This window comes from Mus musculus, chromosome 1 (genome assembly GCF_000001635.26).
Source record: "Mus musculus strain C57BL/6J chromosome 1, GRCm38.p6 C57BL/6J".
NCBI classification, from domain to species: Eukaryota; Metazoa; Chordata; class Mammalia; order Rodentia; family Muridae; genus Mus; species Mus musculus.
Window position 1 is genome coordinate 85952104 of NC_000067.6, and position 21995 is coordinate 85974098.

The following is a 21995-nucleotide window of genomic DNA, read 5'->3' on the forward strand; positions in this document are numbered from 1 at the left end:
ACTAGACCAGGCAGGCACGCCATTTTCTAAAGCAACCCTTGGCTGTGGTGAAGAAAGCAAACTGAAATGTTCATCCAGAAGTAGGAGACATTAATCCCTGAGAGGGAGGAGATAACCGTAGCAAGAGATACTGCCCGCTGTGTGCAGCCACACAAAACCTTCACACAACTGAAGACTCACAACATAAAACACCAGTTACCAAACCTGAACAACATGGAGAAGCATCCATTAGACTAGTAATCATGAAAGAAACAGTACACCATCAGAGATTTCTCATGAATCAAGCAGGCGCCTGTTTCAGGGTTTTAAGCAATCGGTGAGTCCCAGATGTTGCAAACTATGTCAGAACAGGAGATAATCTTTGAGCTTCTGCCGACAAAGCTCGCACAAATACCAGACTTTATATGTGTAGCACAAAAGAGAAAAACCACTGCTCAGATCAGACCATCTGGCCGTCCTAACTGAGAGGCTACCAGGTAGAATTCTGTACACTATGATTATAAGGACTGTGGCTAAGTCAGATCTGCGGCAGAAACATAAACTAGTTTCAATGGACACATCTACAAACACTGTGGATCGCATCATTTTAAGGGAAAATGAGATGCCATCTGCTTGTATAAATAGTTTTTCATGACCGTTATTTAAATGAAGGGATAGAAAGCGCTTTCTCAGAATCATAAGAGGAAACTTTCTGACTCCATAGCAACTTCGTGCTTAATGGTGAAATAATAAAAGCATTCTTATTGAAAGCAGACACCAACATACAGATATCCCAGATAATGTACAATGACATCTGACAGAAATAAGATAAAATGAGGTGCCACTCCCACCTCATCTCCCCCCGCACCCCACCAAATCAATAATAAAAGCACAGTCAGTAAGTTGAGACTCTTAGATTCTATCGGTAAGAACTAACTTAGGTTTTTATCTGATGACAGGCAGCTGAAGATACTCAGACTCATTAAGAAATTGCAATTGACAAAGATCAAATCAGAGGGAAAAAACAGATGAAAATTTAACACGTGACAGCTTGTTTAATAGAGTAATTGAAAAGAAAAAGACAGGCAGAGGCAGGCGAGGCCAGCCTGGTCTACAAAGTGAGTTCCAGGACAGGGCTATACAGAGAAACCCTGTCTCGAAAAACCAAAAAAAAAAAAAAAAAGTTAAGGTAAAATAATATACTGGCTAGAACAAAGTGAAACCAATATTCTAGAGAAGCAACATCTTTCTCTTTGAGGAGATGCCCCAGAAGCAGACAAAAGACACAGAGAAGGATTTACAGAGATGTTTATCAGGCTTGGGAAGCCAGCAAGGACTCACCAATACTCAAATGAATGTGCAAGCCAGTGCACGGCACACAAGCTGGAAATATGGTTAATCATCAGCCACAAAACTCATATTAGCCTTCTATTAGTAACTCAGAGACTTTAAGCAAACTATCTAAAAGAAGAAAATTATGTAGAAAGATGTGCTCTTTGGGCATTTTTATCCTGATAATAAAAAATACACACATTAAAACGCTAAGCAATGGTTAAATTCACTACAGTAAAATCACTCAATGGAAAAATTTTTGATGCTATGTTTATGCTGACTAGGTTACATAAAAACCCACAAAGTATGAAATTTTACATTCAGAATGATTGCAAGTGTGATTTTTTAAAAACTCACACAGAGAGGAAAAAAAAAACCCTAGAAAAAAATTTCCATATGCCGGACAGGGTTACACTCTAGCAGTTGGATGGTAGGTGGATTTTTAATTAATGTCTTCTTATTTATTAATTTTTATGCATATTCTTACCACAATAATACAGGAAAACATGGAAGCAATGTACGATACTTTAGAAACTATGTCAAGTGCCAGGAACGGAAGGAAAATGCTAAAAATAGCTTTTGAAACAAAGTGTGGTCTGGATGAAGTTGAGGTGTGGCAAGGCAGATAATCTTTAATGAGCTTCTGCCGACAAAGCTCGCACAAATACCAGACTTTATATGTGTAGCACAAAAGAGAAAAACCACTGCTCAGATCAGACATCTGGCCGTCCTAACTGAGAGGCTACCAGGTAGAATTCAGTGAGGGTCATACGAGATGAAAGAGATGCATTGAGCTACCCCGGGCTCAGCTGAGGGCATCATCTTCCCAGCTCCGACAGAATCATTTGTTTGTTTGTTTGTTTGGTTGGTTGGTTGGTTGGCTGGTTGGTTGGTTGGTTTGATTTTTGGGAGACAGGGGTCTCACTGTGTTGCTTTGCTGGCCTGGAGCTCACTTGGTCACTGTGTAGACCAAGCTGGCCTCAAACTCACAAAGTTCTGTATTTATCCACTATTTTAAATTTTTCTTTTCTCCTTTCTCCTCCTCCTCCTCTTCCTCCTCTTCCTCTTCTTCCTCTTCTTTCTCCTCTTCTTTTTTCCTTCTTCTTCTTCTTCTTCTTCTTCTTCTTCTTCTTCTTCTTCTTCCTCTTCCTCTTCCTCTTCCTCTTCCTCTTCTTCTTCTTCTTCTTCTTCTTCTTCCTCTTCTTCTTCTTCTTCCTTGACAGGTGGAAGGGTTCATATCTGTAATTCCAACACTTTGAAAGTGTTGGAATCAGGAGGATCTCAATTAGGGCCAACTGGGCTATTTGAGACTCAATCTCAAAATAAATAAATAAATAAATAAATAAATAAATAAAGTAAGGAAGTAATGATATCTAATACATAATTCTCTCAAAGTTTGGTGAGCTATTAAAAGACATAAATGCAGATGTCAGATTTTTTTTCTGATTTGATAGTTACGCTAAATGATCTTATCTCATTTGAAAAGACAAAAGGAAGAGAAATTTTATGATAGAAACTGAAATTGAAAAAACAACAGTCTCAATATGGGGGAAGGGGTGTAACTCTCCTGAAGTTAATGCAAACACAATAAAGAAGTTTAATATTTATGTTTTCTGTGAAAAAGAGCATCCACTTAAAAATCCAAATATATTTTATGGATAAGAAACAGAGAAAAGGCCAGGCTTGGTGGCACACGCCTTTAATCCCAGCACTCGGGAGGCAGAGGCAGGTGGATTTCTGAGTTCGAGGCCAGCTTGGTCTACAGAGTGAGTTCCAGGACAGCCAGGGCTACACAGAGAAACCCTGTCTCGAAAAACCAAAAAAAAGAAAAGACAAGAAAAAGAAACAGAGAAAAGGAAGAGGCAGGGGGATGCAAAGAGGATGACTTCAGCTTGATTCATTAGGCTTGTGGTATGCTAAACAGGAAAGAAATGGGAAATGGAAAAATATTTTTTTCCTAGTCAAAAGAATTGCTACAGTAGCAGAGACCCTATCAGGATAATAGCCATGACAAGAAATGAAATCTGAAACACTGAATTTATGTTCCAATAAACACGATGAGGAAATACATGCTGGGTATGTGCCAGAAAATGCAAAGCAAAGTTAGAGAAATGGAAAAGTAACTGTAGTTAGTGACCGTGGTGATTGACCCTAAAAATACCACTAATCAAATAAAGAAGGCAGAGCTCTGTACAGCCCCATTTGCAGGAGAGCTAGCTGCACCGAGCAGAGAGCAAAGCCTGAAACTAGGGAGTCTCTGTGGACAGGAGGGTCTCATGCAACATCTGTCCCACTCCTGAGTCCAGGACGCACTAAAGATCAACTATTCACACTCCTTCTTGAACCACGAACAAGTTATTGGAGGAGCTGAACCTCGCACAGCCACAGTCCCTTAACTGATACGGACACATTCTCATTCACTTCAAAGACTTTCCAGCATAGTCTCCGAGATAACGCAAAGCAGAGATAAAAATCCGGAAACCCGTTACTGAAATATTGGAAAGGAACAGAGACACAAAAACACAGATGGAGTTGCAGCAAGTGAGAATTTCTAGGTATTCTTCCTCACGTATAGGCCATAGGAAACGGGGTGAACCAAGACTACCCTGACACAAGTTAGAAGAGAAACAGGCTGCAGTAGCTAGCTGGTCCTGGCTAGCTGCTCGTGGCTTTCATCACCCTCGGCCCCAAGGCTGCCTGGTTGCAGGGATGAAGAGTTGTAGAACCAGAGAAGAAGCAGATGGGATGAGCTGACCCACAGAGAGGAGAGACCATTCTTCGGGACTCAGGATAAGTTCCACAGTATGGTGGTGGTGGGGCTCACATAGGAAGAGTGGCTACCTGGTGCTTCCTTGGGGAGCCAGCCTATTTCCCTGTAAGTACTTCTGAGAACAAAGAGGTCTCCCTGTGAGGAGCTCCCTGTTATTACTGGCATGCAAGCAAAAGCAAGAGAATTGCTTATCCAGAATATTGTAGAGAAAACACACACACACACACATACACACACAAACACACACACACTCAAGCACTCTGGCCTGTAATCTCAACATTTTGGGGGTGGGGGAAGCAGCTGAAGCAGGAGAATTACCATTGAGTCCAAGGCCAGCCTGGGCAACATAGTAACCTCTAGGTCAGTCTGGGGTTTAGAGTAAGTGCTAAAAGTAGAGGGAAAGGCCATCAGGCAGGAGAGAGCAACTGGGACTCACATTGAGCAGCCACATTCCTGGGTATCCCACAGGAGTTGCCCTCTGAGGTCAAGTGGGGCTGTTAGGAATCATCTCTGTGCATCAGGGCAGTTGTCCCTGCTGTCTAGTCACGAGGCCATGACGAGAGAACCCTGTCTCCTTTGCCTTTATATCACCAACCCACACACAAACTGGTCCTTGAGAGGATCTTACTAATGAAGGGCAGGCAGGCATGCAGCCAGGTAGGCAGGCAGGCAGATCTGTTGCAGTGACTAGTGACCCCTTAGGGAAGCAAACTAGAGATGAGAAGAACCTTCTACAAGGTTTGGGTGGTACTCTGCACACCGCTGCCCCCACCCTACCCCACCTTTAGTAGCACAAAGCCCAGTCCAGGACAGACCAGCAGGCATTTTCTGATTTGACCTTACAGGCAAGGAAGAATATAGAATTTTCAAGGCTCTAAATGCTGATGTGTTTTTCCACCCAGACTCTCTAGGAGACGCTTGGCTGGACTTCAAGAACAATCACTTTATAGGATAGCAGTCTAAGCTGACCACTTGCTTGCCAGGGTATAAGCAGGTGCCACCATGTACTGCCCTCCAGAGCCCAGTAAAGAGACTAATACCACTCTACCCTAAGAGAGGTAAACTGAGGCAAGCGAATGATGAGGCTGGTAAGCAGCAGGGTTTTGGCTCTCCCACCCACCCATGACTTGTCAGGAACCTCTTGCCTGGGGGTTTGTTGTAGGACTCCTGAGAATATGTAGTCTCTGGTACTTGGTGATTTCCCAGCAAGATTTCAGAGGAGTGAACTGTGGGCCAGAGGAGGTTGGAGGCACGCGAGCCAAGATTGCTGGGGAGGGCTCCTTCTCTGCCTACGGGGAGCTTCCCCCACCCTACAACCTTGACTCAGATCGGGAGGAAGTTGAGGCTTCATAGAAAAATGTCACCCATTATCAGGGACAAACCAGAACTGCCTGCTGCTGGCTGCTGCTGTCACGGAGAGCACTCATTGCTGGCCTGCTATGTGAGGAAGCCCACTGATTTTGGACAGGTATGGACAGAGCCCAGGCCTTCAGGAAAGCAAGGTCAGGTCAGAGGCACTGGGCCTCCGTTTCTCTAAATGGCGGAGAGACTGTTACCTGCAGGTAATCCAGAGCAGCTGATTAAGCTTTGGGGTGTCATTTCTCCTTCAGGACTCAGCCACCTGCAAGCTCTAGGCAGAGCCACTTCCCCTCTTTGGGCCTGAACTTCCTTGGGGGTTGGGGGTGGGTGCAGGGGTGGGGCTGAGACTCCCGGACAGCTCCAAAGTTAATCTGCTTGTCTTAGGGGCTCTTCCTCAGGGGCCCAAAAAGGGGGTTGGCATGGTTCACACCGCTCTGAGCAGAACTAAAATGTTGGGCAAGGACAGCGAATTTCCGCAGTGGGGGTCCACTCTCTTCCATCCCCTTAGATGTACACTCACCCAGCTCCCAAAATATAAGTCAAGAATGGGGGCAGGGCATGGATGTGAGGATGGAGTATGAGGAGGGGAGGCTGTCCAGTGTGAGAAGCCTTCTTCTCTCACAAGAGCATCACTCAAGGACAGAGAGGAGCATCATCAGGGACATTTAGCACATTTGGTTCAGGACAGGGAACCCCTGGCCAGAGAGGACGGTGGTTAATGGAAACTTTCATATTGAAAGCGTGAATATGAGCAAGTCCTCGTGATGCAGTCTGGGCTTATGTCAGACCCACACAGGTGTCTGCAAAGATGATGAGCAGATGTTTTCCTGGGGCTCTTCTTCAAAGGAAAGCTAAGCCAGCCCCTGCAGGATGCTCAGCAAGGAGCCCTCATACGGCTCAGGCAATTAGGAAAGCCAGGCTGACTGCAGCACTTGAGCCAGGAGGAGCTAGGGGGCCCCTCCGAGAATCAAGGCAAGGCTATTTTTATAGATCATGCATGCTGTGACTTTCATGTGTCTACAGGAATAGAAACTCCCTAAGGTGGGTCTGAGTGATTCATCCTGGTACACGGGTGCTCCCTGAATACATATCGGCTTCTGTGTGAAGCAGGGGTCCTCCAGAGCTCAAGTTCCCAGTGTTCAATGTACAGATGGCAGATCTGTGACAGCCATTCCAAGCCCCCACTGTCTTTCATTCTGATCAACCCCAGGCTGTGGGATGGGTAACGCTACGTACATTCTCTTTACCGGGACAGAGAGACTAAGCTGTCCTAGGAGCCAAGACGAGTCCTGGAGCAGAACTTCCTTAAGTGAGATACCTTCATGTTCCTAGCCACACCCTAGCCAGAGCCTGGCTGTACACAGCAAAGCAGTGTCTAGACCAGGGCATAAGATCAGGGCAGCTGGAAGCTTGACAGGCAAGAGACACACAGGTGTCCCATACCCGCCATGTTACCCAGAGCATGGGGCTGGAAACCCAGCAAAGGGTCTACACCGTCCTGCTGCTACTCAAAGGGGGCTCACACACCTTTGGTCTTTGCTACTTTCTTTTTCTTTGTGCACGGGGGACAGGTTGGGGAGCAAGCTCTCAGGTACCCCAGGCTGCTCTCAGGTTCACCATACAGATGGGATTATGGGTGTGTACCGTCCTCCTTCATATATTGTTTCTCAAGAATATGCCTTGCTGTTGCTTGCTCTTTAAATGCTTAAAATGCTTGGTCATGAGTCAAAAACACACAGGAAGACATTTCGTAAAGCTATGTAAACAATCACTGTCCCACCTCCCCCAAGTGCTCTCTAAAACCTGGAAAGATAGAATATCTATCTCTGTAGCAGGCAGGCAAAGACCTGCCCATGGTTCAGAGCCCTCTCTCTCTAGCTCCCTTTGAAACCAGAAAAAGCATAAATAAAAAAGTTTCTTGGGAGTTTCCTAAGCCTGGGATCACTGCCTTGATCCGTCCTACCCTCTCTTCCTTAAGAGCAAGCTAGAAGCTTTGACAGCTGGGCTGGCTCCCTGCCTCCTTTCAAAGGGGTTCTAAAGAGATGATACTGGAGCACATACCTCCAACTTCATCAAGTGCACCAGGCATCAAGAGAGCTCCAGGAAGCAGTTCCTTCTCGGGCGCAAAGCAAGCTCTTCTGACTGCTTACCTAAGAGTTTCTCCACTACCACATCCTCTCCTGACACTACTCCATTCACCCCTTCAGCCATCAAGGCCCAGCACCTATTCAGAGGGATAGACTTGCCCCAGCAGGGGTTTCACCTAAGGGGTAAGGATTAACCTAAGGGGTGTAGGCTTAGAGGCTAACCCTAAGCGGGGCCAGGCAGGGAGGCAGGGAGCAGAGAGAGGCCAGAGGTACAAAGAATAGCTTAAGAGGTCTTCTCACACACAAGGGTTGCTTGACATTCAGAAAGACCAAACATAGAGGTGTCTCTGGGGACAGGAGTGGGGACTGTCTCTGAAGACAGGGGTGGGTTGCCTCTGTGTAGCTGAAGTCTAAGGATTGCAAGCAACAAGAGCAGAGGCTCAAAGCCAGTCAGCCAGGAGTAGGAGCTGCTCAAAGGTCACCTTGAACAAACACACTGAACAGGAACATCATATTGGAAGCTGACCAATAAAAAGGAAACCTTGGATGTTCCTTTACCTCATCTCTAAACCCAGATCAACTCAGTGGATGGGGCAGCGTGGGGGCTGGATACAGGGGCAGAAGGAAGGTCGGAGAAAGAGAAACAGCCATGCTGAGAAGGAATTGGGACAGGAAGTGGGAATGGGGTGACTGAGAGAAAGTCATAGGGTCACCAGTGGCACCCTGATTCCTAAGAAAGCCCAGCAAACAGAGAGAGTGGCCCCACCCCTTTGACAAGTCTCTGTAATTCCTCCTAGTCAACTTCCTCATCGATAACCTGGGGTCAGAAGTTCATTTGATCAATAAGTGCTTGCTGGTTCCCTGTTCTGCAGCTTGTCTACTGTCTGTCCAAGACGGACAGTAGAAACTTTCTCAAAACCAGATGGAGTGAGAGGACAGATAAACAACACCCAGCAACTCAGCTAAAGATTCAGACTCTTCCTCCCCATGGATATATGTCAGTCTGCCATTGTCTCCTTTAGAGCTTGTGTCTGAGGGAGGGAAAAGGCTGGGATTGATAACAGCATCATCCTGAGTAGCAGGGTACCTGCCCTAGGAGGGAGCTCAGCAGCAAAGGGAAGGCAGGATAAACTAGGGAAGGAGAAGCAAGGGGAGAAGGTGGGGGAAGGACCCTTTACATCCACACAGTAGCTACACGTCTCACCTCTGCTCCAAATCCCAGATTTGGTCACACTTCTGTCCCCAAGCCCAGATGGTTCCCATGAGTGGTCAGACAGCTTAGGAGTACCAATGAGTCCCAGCCTTGAAGTCTCCAAGAGAAGTCCCCTTTCCTGCCCTCTAGGTGGACCACATTCTCCACCAACGGAGACTGAAGATGCCTGGCCACCTTGAGAGCAGTCACATGAGCGGCTTACAGAGAGCAAAGTGTTGGATAGTTCATGTCAAGGCAGGGACAGCAGCCGCTTAGAATGCCCCGCCTCTCCTCTCCCTTCCTGGAAAGTTGACTGAGAGCTCAAAGAAGGAGGAAGTTCTAGACATCTGTGTGAGACCTGCCTGCTCTTGTGTCACTGTGGTGGCCTCCTGCATTCAGGCTCCTGCATTAACACCACTGGCTTCATCTTCTTCGGTTTCTACTGGAGCTGAGGGAGGTCTGACTTGAAGTGGAAGAGAAGAATCCTGGACTGAACCAGTGACTCCGCCTCTGTCTAAATCCAGCACATTTTCTCATCTCTGATGCCATCCCTGATCCCCTTAACATTGCCCAAAGACACAGCCACCAACTCATTTTTAAAGGAAATTTAATTGTAGTTTTTCTTTCATCTATCTATCTATCTATCTATCTATCTATCTATCTATCTATCTATCATCTATCTATCTATCTATCTATCTATCTATCTATCTATCTATCTATCTATTTTTAATACAGAGTCTCTGTATAGCCCTGGCTGACCTGGAACTGGCTCTTTAGACCAGCCTGACATTGAACTCACAGAGATCTATCTGTCTCAGCTTCCCAAGGGCTGGGATTAAGGGCATGTGTCACCATGCCCAGCTAGCCTAGTCATTCTTGTTTATTTCTTATGGACATGGAGGATGGGGAGGCTAGTGAGCCCCTTCAAAAGATAGATTTCTCTTTATGTTTCTGGTGCCTAGAGCAGACCTTGTCCTCTTTCCACACGCTCTTCAGAGCCATGCTCCTCCATGCTTCAGTGCTAAGTTTCTATCTTTGGTCACTGTGAGCCTTCTCCCTCCATCCCTTCCTACCCCTCCTCTATGCATGGACATTTTTCCCTTGGCTCTGTTGCATGGTAATCACTGATTCTGCTACAATATCTTATATTTTTGCTCTCACAAAGGTTTTATTTCCTGGGCTTTTTAACAATGAGAATATCTTCAGTCTTAGTTAGCTTTACTGTAAGCAAATACCAAGAAGCATCTTTGGTGAAAAGAAGATTGACTTGGGCTCACCCTCAGATGGCCCAGTCCAAAAGCACTTGTCTCTATGTTTCTGGACCATGAGACAGAATAAATATCATGACAGTGGGACTGCCTGGCATAAGCTTTTCACCTCACCGTGGACAGAAGGCAGAGAGAGGAAGTGACCCAGGCTGCCATACAACCTTCAAAGGCACGTCATCACAGGACGCCACTTCCTCTACCTAAGCTCCACATCCAAAAATAGTGCCACCATCTGGGGACCAAGTGTCCCCCCACACAATGCTAGCAAACCCTCCAAGGATATAGGAACTCAATTATTCACTTCCTTCTTGGCTATCTTTAACACAATCTTGGCTTTTTTAAATCTTGAGGTGGAGAGTAGAAATTCTTCTCCAATACCAAGAACTGGACGGCCAGGGTTATGGGGAAGGTTCTCTGCCTCTAATGTGGGTTCAGTATGCTAGTACTTGCTTCCCATCCCAGATGTGCCCACTTCTGCTCTCTCTGATGTCATCAAGTATCTTCCCAATCACACACTACTCTAATTATTTAATCTTCATCTTTAATCTTAGCATTACTAAGTTACCTTGACTGCTTAAGGAGATGTCATTGAGGGTGACATTTCCCCCACCACTTTATATGTCCTAGGGATTAGCCAATAGGCTGTGACTTTGGGGGGTGTGGAAGTCAGTTAATTCTCCACACCATCTAGGACAGGAACACTTACAAGTGGCTTCATTTATAGTGAAGGAACCTGAGGCAGAGAGCTCAGGTGACAAGATCCTTAGATGTGCATCATCCATGCAAGAGATGCAGGGCTGGGGTTTGGATCATCTCAGGTAATGGTGCCTGAGAGTCCAGATCTGTATCTGTCAGCAACAGCCTGTACTGAATCCTTCCCAAGCCCCAGGAGGCAGGGCTGATGAGCAACCCCGTGGGTTTCACAATTCACACTCTGAAGTTCAGTTGCCTACAATGGCCCCTTAAGAAACCAAGCACTCTGCTAGGTTGTAAGATGAAGGAAATGGAGTTACTGCAACAAAGAGGTGTGTGTGTGTGTGTGTGTGTGTGTGAGAGAGAGAGAGAGAGAGAGAGAGAGAGAGAGAGAGAGAGAGTATGTGCTTATATGCATCTGTGTTCAATGCAGCACTAGTCACAATGTAGACATGGAGTCCACCTAGGTGTCCATCAACAGATAAGTAGATAAGAAAATACAGCTCAAACAGGAAATGGAAAACTACTGACCTTTAACAAAGGGCAGAATCCTGCCAAGTGTGGTGGTACAAGCCTGGAATCCTAGCACTCGGGAAGTAGAAGGAAAAAGAATAAGTGGTCAAAGTCAGCCTTGGCTACTAACAGATTTGAGACCAGCCTGGACTGCATGAGACCCTGCCAGAGAGAAAGGGATCAGGGGAGGGGAGAGGAGGGGAGGCTGGAAAGATGGCTCATTTAATAAAGTGCTTGTCATATAAGCTAGAGGACATGAGCTAGATGCCTCCCAAAACCACATTAAAAAGAAATAGGTATGGCATGTGCACCTGCTCTCAGAGCCCCAGGGAGAAGAGATTAAGACCCTGGAGCTTGGTGCTGGGCTGGTCTAGTAGTCCCCAGTCAGTGAGCTCTCGGCTTAGTGAGCGATTCTAAGAGAAGAGAGTGACTAAAGAAGGCACTTGAGATTGACCTATGACCTCCATACAATGTACACACAGGAGCATGCGCACAGAAACATAGTGACATGCTGACACAGAATGGGAGAAGAAAGGAAGGAGGGAGAGAACCTTGTGACTTACATCACCACGAGTGGACCGGGAGATAAAAAAATCAAAGGTAGCCGGGCAGTGGTGGCACACACCTTTAATCCCAGCACTCGGGAGGCAGAGGCAGGCGGATTTCTGAGTTCGAGGCCAGCCTGGTCTACAGAGTTAGTTCCAGGACAGCCAGAGCTACACAGAGAACTCCTGACTCGAAAAAACAAACAAACAAAAAACAAAACAAAACAAACAAACAAAAAAAACAAAACCAAAAAACAAAAAAACAAAGGTAAAGGGCACGGAAAGACAAACATCAAGCGACCCCACTCGCAGGTCACAGGTCACTTCCTAGGAGCAGAGAAAAGGACATTCCCAGAGGCTGGGGAGGATGAGGAGTGGGGATGGGGAGAGGGTGGTCAAAGAGTAAAGATTGCATGTATTGTTTGTTGTGTTTTGTTTTGTTTTGTTTTTGAGACAGGGTCTGTGGTGGTTTAAATAGAAATGACCCCATAGACTCATAGATTGACTGCTTAGTTACCAGGGAGTGGCACTACTAGGAGGTATGATCTTGTTGGAGGAAGTATGTCACTGAGGGGTGGGTTTTGGGGTTTCAAATGCTCAAACCAGGCCCAGTGTCACTCTCTCTTCCTGCTTCCTGCTGGTCCAGATGTAGAACTCTCAGCAATCTCTCCAGCGCCATGTCTGCCTGTATGTGGCCATGCTTCCTGAAACATAATGGGCTAAACCTCTGAATTTTAAGTCAGCCCCAATTAAATGCTTTCCTTTATAAAAGCTGCCATGGTCAAGGTCTCTTCTCAGCAACAGAACAGTGACAAGGACAGAGTCTCACTATGTAGCCTTGGCTGGCCTGGAACTCACTATATAGGACAGGCTAGCCTTGAATCTTAGAGATCCCACTGCTACCGAGTCTGTCTGCAAGTTCTATGATTAAAGGTGTGTGCTGCTTTGCCCCAGCCCATCATCATTTTGTGTTTGGTGCTCCCATCCCCATCCCTGATGGGCATGGAAGCCTTGGTATCTTCCATATGAAGCCCATTCCCATCACCACGCTACATCCTCAACACTACTGTGGACTTCTAGGCAGGGAAAAGATCTCTCAATGTTTTATCACAAAGAACCAGTGTGTGGGGTGATGGACGAGCCTTGGTCATTATGAACCTATACGAAAGGTTCACACATCACCCCACACATCTGCACAAGCATGGTGTGCCAACTGCAAACTATGGAAGAAGATGAGCCACAACCCAAACCTCATCCACTTGTTGTCGAAGCTCTGACTCTAACCCACTTCTCTAGGTCCATGAAATCTCTGTCCTTCACACACAGGCTTCATGATATCTACTTTCACCTTTGCAGTTTAGTTCCTCACCCTATCCACAGCACAGTGGAGTCTCTCTCTGCCTCAGAAGGCCTCAATGATTGTGAGTGAGGTCCCTGTCCTCCACTACTCGGGTCATCCTGAGTCTGGATCAATACCCCAGCCCTCCTCTATTCCACCCACAGACCAGCACGCTCCAGGACGACTGCAGCCTGACAAAATGACAGTCTTGGTTCCAGTACCATTTCCTGAGATGAGTTGGGCCGCATTCCAGCCTAGGCATCTCCTTATCCATAGACACTTTCATCCATAGACACTCTCACCTTGTGGCCTCACCAGGCAAACTTGGTTTCCCAGGTGAGGCTCTGACCCTTTGTCCTACAGCCTAGCCCATGGCTGCATCAAGCTAGCCCCTGGCCAGAGCACACACTGCTTAAAAAAACCCCTCCACCCACCTGGGGGGGCGGGTACCTGCTTCTCCAGGAAACAGTTGCTGTTCTCAGCATGAGCTAGAGAGAGCAGAGGCACTGTGAGGCATGTCACCAGAGTACAGAGGGCTTCATGGGGAGTATGTTCTCCGTGCTCTAGGACTTAGGGTGACCAGAAGTCTTGACTTCAGGGTTATGTAATTCTTACATTTCAAGAGACATCTACAAAGGAACACCCAATTTTGTTACATAAGGCACAGACCATTATGTGAAGAGAAAGCTATTATGGAAGAGAAAGTTTTTCAGTGTTCATTAAAATAATTGAATCTACACTTCTAAATGGAAAGAGCCTGGGTGTGAATATTCATAAGACGTGGAAGCTCAGAAGCCTCTTGACTGAACACCCCCCAGAGCGCTGAACTAGAGAGGGGGTGAGGTATGAGGACAGCCTCCACTGCCCCACCCCCATCCCATGCTGAGTCCTGGGGGGTTGAATGTCCTGTCCTCAGCCAGCTGCTTGCTGCCTCTGCACTAGGCCTGCCTCTCCTCATCCCCGAGCCCATCACTTCCTGGCCTTCTGCAACAATCCCACACCCAAGCACTAGCCCAAGGACTCCCTGCTTCCCTAGGGCCTCAGTTTCCACCCTTGTACAGTAGACACAGCTGTACACTATAGGCAAGTCTCTGTCTCTCCATGCCTATCCACTGCCTCCTTATGAAATCCTAAAAGAACTGAGCCTAGGGCAGATTCAGATTCCAGCGCCTCAGGTCCCCACTTGCACTCTGACTCCCCCAATCTCTGCTTATGCGCCCCCTCTTCTTGACTGCCTACCTCATTCAGCTAGGGTCCTAACTCCCACCAGCCAGCCCCTCCCTCATTGGAGCCCATAGGCTCTTCCGTGTCCTCCTTCCTGACTCCTCTCTGCTCCCACCTCTCCCAGGCCCTCCTCTGGCCTCTTGTCCCCTGAGCTAGGCTGTTCCACTTTCTCCTGACCACTTGCCTCCTCCTGCTCCCTCCCCAGGGTTTCCTGCCAACAGGCCCAGGGGCCCATAACAGTGGGCGATTGGGCCTCTGGAAGCTGAAGGAGCCAAAAGTCTGCTGGGCACAGGGAAGAACATACAGTGGGCGGCTTCTGTGTAGTCTGCTGAGGTCATGAAAGCTTTAGAAAACCCCCAGCTCACAATAAGTTCACCCCTAGATGTTGAGGGTCTGATCCTAGTCACTTCACCTTCAGGACAAAGAAAATAGGAAAAAAAAATCTCTCTTTTTGTCTCCTTTCTTGGGCTCCTCATCTCTAGGTGACCATGAGAAGCCAAGATATGATTCACTCTGGGTCTCAGTCTCTGTCCTCGCAGTACCTTCTTGTGGTGGTTTGACTATGCTTGGCCCATGGGAAATGGCACTAATGGGAGGTGTGGCCTTGTTGGAGTAGGTGTAGCCTTGTTGGAGTAGGTGTGGCCTTGTTGGAGTAGGTGTGGCCTTGTTGGAGTGGGTGTGGCCTTGTTGGAGGAAGTGCATCACTGTGGGGGTGGGCTTTGCAGGCTCCTAGTGCTCAAGCTCTGTCTGCCTCAGGAGACAGTCTGCTTCTGGCTGCCTTTGGATCAAAACATAGAACTCTCAGCTCCTCCAGCCCCTTGTGCCTGCATGCTGCCATGCTTCCCGACATGATGATAATGGACTAAACCTCTGAAAAAGTCAGTCCCAATTGAATGTTATCCTTTATAAGAGTTGCTTTGGTCTTGATGTCTCTTCACAGCAATAAAACCCCAACTAAGACACTTCTCCGGAAACACTCCTCCACTGTTGGTAGGAGTGAAAACTTGTACAACCACTTTGGAAATCAATTTGGCAGTTTCTCAGAAAACTGGGAATAGTTCTATCTCAAGACCCAGCTATACCACTCCTGGGCATATGCTCAAAAGATGCTCTACTACCCCACAAAGACACTTGCTCAACAATGTTCATAGCAGCTTTATTCATAATAACCAGAAACTGGAAACAACCTATATGTCCATCCAGTGAAGAATGGATACAGAAAATGTGGTACATCTACACAATGGAATGCTATTCAGCTATGAAAAAACAAAGACATCAAGAATTTTGCAAGCAAGTGGATAGATCTTGAGAATATCATCCTGAGTGAGGTAACCCAGTCCCAAAAGGACATGCATGGCATGTATTCACTTATAAGTAGATATTAGCCATAAAATACAGGATGTCCATACTACACTCCACAGACCCAAGGACGCTGGACAGGAAGGAGGGCACAAGCCAGGATGCTTGAGTCTCACTTGGAAGGGGGAATGGAATGGGACTGGAAGGTAGATGGAGGGAGGGAACTGGGAGGAAGAGGGGATCAGGAGGGGTGTGTGTGTGTGTGTGTGTGTGTGTGTGTGTGTGTGTGTGGAAGGGGGTCGGGGTCAGATATGAGGAGGGGCAGAAAGGATGGCTGGATGGCAATGAGAATGAATGGAAATCTGCAACCAATGGGCAGTGGACGAGGTAGGGGGCATCTCTAGGAAGAGACAGCAACCAGAGATAGGGGAGGTGCCCAGGAATCAATGGGGGTGTCCTTAGCTGTGACTCACAGCACTGGGGACATGGAGTCTGGGAAGTCTGCCTCCTGTGGCTAGGCAGGAACCCTGGTAGAGCAATAGGGACACCAACCCATCCATAAAACTTTCAACTTAAAATTCTGTCTACAAGAAATGCAAGGAGGGGAGACAGCAGAGGCTGAGGGAATGGCCAAGCAATAGCCGCCCCAACGAGAGAAACATCCCATGGGCAAGCACCATCCCTGACACTATTAATAATACTCTGTTATGCTTGCAGACAGGACTCTAGAAAGGCTGTCCTCTGAGAGGCTTCACTCAGCAGCTGACTCAGAGTGATGTAGATATCCACATCCAAACATTGGATGGGGCTTGGGGACTTTTATGGAAGAGCTTGGGGAAGGAATGAGGGCCCTGAAGGGAATAGGAACTCTCCAGGAAGACTAACAGAGTCGCTAATCTGGACCCTTGGGGCTCTCAGAGACTGAACAACCAACCAAAGAGTGTACATGGCTGGACCAAACCTCCCTCAACATAGTAGCAAATATGCGACTTGGTCTTCATGTGGGTCCTGAACAACTGAAGCAGGCTATCCCAAAAGCTGTTGCCTGTCTATGGGATATGTTCTAGCTGGGATGCCTTGTCTGACCTCAGTGGGAAAGCAAGCCCAAGCATTGCAGGGACTTGAAGTGCCAGGGTTGGGGGGGAAACCAAGGGGGCCCCACCCACTCAGAGGATAAGAGAAGGGAGATGGGGGAAGAATTGTGGGAAGGGGGACTGGGAGGAGAGCAGTGAGTGGGATGTAAAGTGAATACATAGAGAAAAATGATGTCATCAGGGGTCATTGAGGGAGCTTGAGGACAAGTCCCTCTCTTTAGTCTGATAATTTCTCACCCTGACCCTAATCCCGAGATTCTCAGCTTCTACCTAAGATTGTGGCTCCAAAATGTCTGAACCCAGACGGTCTTAGCTCCCAGACAGCACAGGGACCCCACTTCTCATCACCTTGGCAGAAAGCATACTCAGACACTGTGGTGGTTTGCATATGCTTGGCCCAGGGAGTGACACTGTTAGTAGGTATGGCCTTGTTGGAGGAAGGGTATCACTGTGGGGTGGGCTTTGAGGCTCTTTTGTTCAGGCTCCTCCCAGTGTGGGGGAGACCTTCTTCTTGTTTACCCTCTGAAGCCAGTCTCCTGCTGGCTTGCCATCCATCCAAGTTATAGAACTCTCAGCCCCTTTTCCAGCATTGTATCTGCCTGGATGTTGGTGTACTTCCTGCTGTGATAATAATGAGCTGAACCTCTGAGCCTATAAGCCAGCCCCAACTAAATGTTGTCTCTTCTGAGAGTTGCTTTGGTCATGGTGTCTCTTCTCAGTGATGGAAACATTATCTAAGCCAGACACCTTTGGGTCAAATACTAGAAGTCTCTGGAATCTGCGGCAGGGGATCATTTTCTTCTCTTCCTCAGAGACAACTGGCTGGTACCCAATTTCTGCACCACCATGACCACCCAAGAAAAGGCTCCAGGTTGCCATGCTTAGACAAAGAGTCTCTGTGTGAATTCAGCCTGGGCTTGTTGCCAGTACACAGACATGTCTGGAATACATCAGAGAATGGGCCTCATATTACACAGAGTTAGGCCCACTCAGGAAACCAGAGTGTGGAGTCCAGAGTCTAGAGGCCACCCCATTGCAACATAGATCCAGACCCAGAGAGACTCCTGGATCCACAATGGAAGGGCACACTCTATCAACTGGATTCCAGGGGGTCTCCACTGGGTCACCTGTTTTGATCACTAAAATAATTTACCTAGATTGTTCCATCTGGCACCCAGAAGAGCTGTGCTGTGCATTGCAGTTATCTTTTAACCTTCACAGGACCATAGTCAGAATCACATACGTGCTCAGATGTGCATACACAGAGACACACAATCATATACATGTAACCATATACAAAAACATACCCAGGAACATATCCTAGCCCAGAAACACACTTTTAGAATCAAACATATACCCAAACACAGACACACACATACACACACCTAAAAATACATACATGCTCATGTACATATATGTACAAAAAAAAACACATACAAAGGCACATGAACTCATACACAGACATGCTCATGTTCCCTCAGGCCCAAGGATGCAGGCATGCGGGACCTGCACAACAGCAGTCATCAGGGAGACAGAAAGCCAGAAAGTTACACATGCCCTCAGTATTAAGGCACACTCCTGAACCCACTCACCCACTTGTGAACCCCGTGCAGCTAATCAGCACCTATTCTATTGCTGAGCTCCTGGCCCAACACGGCACCTCCCAAACCCTCCTCCCCAAGACACTTCATGGGAGAAAAGGAGCCCATTGCTCAAGAGACACCCAGAGGGGTCAGACTCAGAGTCCTGCCATCTTGGCCTGAGCCAGTGGCAAGGACCAGCAAATGGTCTTGCTACCATGTGACACAATGACACTCACAGGAGCCAATGCTATGGTGTGACCCCAGACCTGGGGACTATTTCACGATATGGCTGGATAAGCTGGAAGCTGTTCTGCCTGAGGGAACTTGGAAAGTCTTTAGCTTCTAAGGTTTCCAAAGATCCACAGACTCCATAAAAGCAGCTAAGAAGGGAACCTTCTGAGCTATAGTCTACAAGAAGCGAAAACCCTACTTGGGTTAATTTGGATGGGTCTTTTGTATAACGTTAATAGGATTTTGGCCATAAATAATAATGTAAAATGAAATATACTTAAGTAGAAATTTTATTATGATAGAACTGTGCAAATAAATAAGCACTTGCTAGATTATAAGTATTTGACAGACTAATGGAAAATCCATAAGGGGAAATGTTAGTGCTGAGAAGAACAAATTAGGGTAATATTCAACATTTTCCTCCTATTTCTATAAAGCAGGCAAATAGCATGATGCAATAGAGATCTACTGAGATGCAGAGGATAAAGTTACTGCCTCTCTTGCTGAATGTCTTCATAGAAGAAGAATGGAATTTGGTAGAAGCAAAAGGAGCCAGGCTGACTGAATTTGTCACCGAGGACATTACCAAAGCCAACATTCAGCCTTAGGTTTCAGTTCTGATTTAAAAAAAAAAAAATAGTAGGCCTGAGGTGTGTTTGGCTCGGTAGTATTTTGAGTGCTTAACACACGCAAGGCCTCAGGTTCTGTTCCTAGTACTAAAAACTGAAAATAACTAATCAACACATTTCTCAAGGTCCTACTCTGTGCCCAGCATCTGAGACTCAAAGGAAACAGTCTTCATACTGAGTCTTTTTAGAAAGATATCACCTGAACTCAGTGTGCAGAAGGAAGTGTGGGTTCCAGGAGTGATTCGAAGAATCCAGGGCCCAGGAACCAACCTAGGTGTGGCAGGACCAAGACTGCTGTGATATTCTAAGTTCTGATGCAAGGACTAGGTGGGCTGTGTGGGAAATCAAGAGAAGGGGCACGGGGCCCAGGACTGGGCTGGGAAGAGAGTAGCTCCAAGGAGTTAAAAGTTCCTAAAGAAGATGCTCCATTCCCACAGTGAGATGCAGAAAGAAGATGCTCCATCCACACAGTGAAACCGTGGGATGCAGAAAGGCTTAGAAGTTACCACTGTAAGGAGAGGAGAAAAAGCTCGTGAAATGTGTGTGAAAGATGACCATGAAGCAAACTCTGGGGCAGGGAAATGGCTTCGTGGGTAAAGGTGCTTGCTACCCAGCCTGAGCTACATCACCAGAGCCCACATGGTCCACAGGTTAGCCTCTCACCTCCATAATACCACTGTGCTGTGACATACATGGTAAATAAATAAATGCTTTTGGGAGGGGATCAGGGTTTCTCTATGTATCCCTGGATATCCCCAAACTCACGAAGTAGACTAGGCTAGCTTCTGCCTACTGAGAGCTAGGATTAAAGGCATGTACCACCACTACCCAGTAACCTTAAATTTTTAAGTAGCAAAAATCTGGGTGCTAAGACCGTGGCTCAGTGGTGAAGTGTTTGACTAACAGGCATTAGACCCTGAGTTCCATTGCTGGTGAAGAAGAAGGAGAGGGTGGATAATGAACTCTGGGAAAGAGCAACATTAAAGAGATTGACAGAGATGTTAGAGCCATCAAGATGGAAAGGCATGGGTCACAAGAGAACTACAATTCACCAAGGCTTCAGAAAGTGTCTTAGTCAGAGTCTCTATTCCTGCGATGAAACACCATGAACAAAAAAGCAAGATGGGGAGGAAAGGGTTTATTGTCTTACATTCCCAGACCATAGCCCATCATTGGAGGAAGTCAGGACAGGAACTCAAGCAGGGCTGGAACCTGGAGGCAGGAGCTGATCCAGAGGCCGTGACTGGATGCTGCTTACTGGCTCGTTTTTTTTCTCACTGCCGGTTTGTCAAAGAGCTCAGCTTGAGGTTTCAGTTCTAACAAAAACCAATAAAGGCCTGAAGTGTGTTTAGCTCAGAGGTATTTTGAGTGCTTAACACATTCAGTGCTTCAGGTTCCATCTCTAGCTAAAGATAACAAACCAACATGCATTGATTATTGCTTTCCATGGCTTGCTCAGCCTGCTTTCTTATAGAACTCAGGATACCAGCCTAGGAATGGCACCACCCACTACGGGCTGAGCCCTCCCACACTGATCACTAATTGAGAAAATGCCTTACAGCTGGATCTCATGAAGGCTTTTCCTCAACAGAGGCTCCTTCCTCTCTGAAGACTCTAACCTGACCCACAAACCCATCAGTCCAGGGAGAAAGGTAAGCCAGTGGACACGGTGCACCTGGGAGGGGAATGGAGAGACATCATATTGACGGCTGCACCCTACACACAGGTTCAGGATTCGGGACTGCCTCAAAGACCAGAGAGAACAGCAACAATATGGATGTCAGACCACAAAACTTCAAGAGTGCTGAAGGCCAGGCTGCTCCCTAGGTATGTTTGTGAAGTTACCGATCAGAACTGAGTCGCTGGAATTCCATGTGGTCATCCTCATGCCTTCCAAGGCTGCTAAGATGCTGGACTGGATGCCAGGTGGGAAGTGGGCAATCCTTAGAATGTTGCTGCAGCTGCTTATGTGTGAACAAAACTGGCCTGATTCACTCTAAACCGAACCAGATTTCCAAAGCCAAGTACTGTTTGTCCAGCCTTCCTTGTCCCTTCTTAGCCTTCTGAGAAGTATGACAATGCACTTGGAAATACAACCAGCTTCTTCAAATAAAATGATTCCGTATTTAAGTTGGGTCTTATGAATGGAAATATGAAAGTGTATCCCACAATAAGTTAGGATGGCAGTGTTTTATTTGGCACTGGGTAAGCATGTGAGCCATTGAACAAGTCCCATTTCAGGCATTCAGAGCAACATCACGCAGCAAAGACTGCACCTCCTCTAAGAAGAACAGTAATATGCATTTCTTGAATTGAGTCAACTATGAAAATGGGTTTCACCAAAACCACCAAAGAAAATGGGGGGAAATTTGACTTAATAAGATGATAGAAATACTTCCTTTAAAATTTGGTTAGACTCACTCTTGTACTAGTAGTTGGGGGCTGTGTAAAACATCACACACACACACACACACACACAAAGCTGGTCTTTTTGCTGCCATGGAACCAGTTTTCTTTAAAAGACTATGTAGTGAGGGTGCTCAGCTGCTAAGACCATTGACTTCTGTTGCAGAAGACCTGGTTTCAGTTCCCAGCCCCCACATGTGGCTCACAATTACGTATTACCTCCTGTTCCAGAGACTTCAATATCCACTCTGACCTGTGATGGCCCTGCACATACATGGAGTACACACATACACTCAGGCACACACACACACCAACACAAACTGTTTATATAATATAATGTACTAAGATTATGTGGGGACAGTGATGAGGTTTTGATGGCAGAATGCTTGCCTACAATATCTGAAACCACAGGTTCAATCCCCAGCAGCCCATAAACTAGGCATAGAGCTCCA

The 21995-nt window shown here is 46.8% G+C and overlaps 1 protein-coding gene and 1 long non-coding RNA gene across 12 annotated transcripts in view; one reads left to right on the top strand and one right to left on the bottom strand.

Moving 5' to 3' along the window:
* Gpr55 (G protein-coupled receptor 55) overlaps positions 1 to 21995 on the bottom strand; it is a 58363-nt gene that overhangs the window by 18883 nt on the left and 17485 nt on the right. For 2 of the 10 annotated variants that reach the window (XM_006529459.4, XM_030253712.1), the window contains exon 1: positions 5638 to 5724. The exons of 5 other annotated variants lie outside the window; for them this stretch is intronic. In XM_006529459.4, the coding sequence (XP_006529522.1) occupies positions 5638 to 5680 (43 nt within the window). In that variant the 5' untranslated portion in view covers positions 5681 to 5724. Of the gene's footprint in view, positions 1 to 4517; positions 4912 to 5637; positions 5725 to 7501; positions 8690 to 8731; positions 8953 to 21995 lie in introns of those variants that run through there. 3 more of the 10 variants (XM_030253715.1, XM_030253718.1, NM_001033290.2) reach the window with 3 other exon arrangements.
* Positions 5212 to 21237, top strand: Gm41905. 2 transcript variants are annotated; one of them, XR_878330.2, is made up of 3 exons: positions 5212 to 5549; positions 20699 to 20789; positions 20864 to 21237. It is a non-coding gene; the product is annotated as a predicted gene, 41905 (long non-coding RNA). The 2 variants fall into 2 exon arrangements; XR_878331.2 differs by having other exon boundaries at positions 20729 to 20789.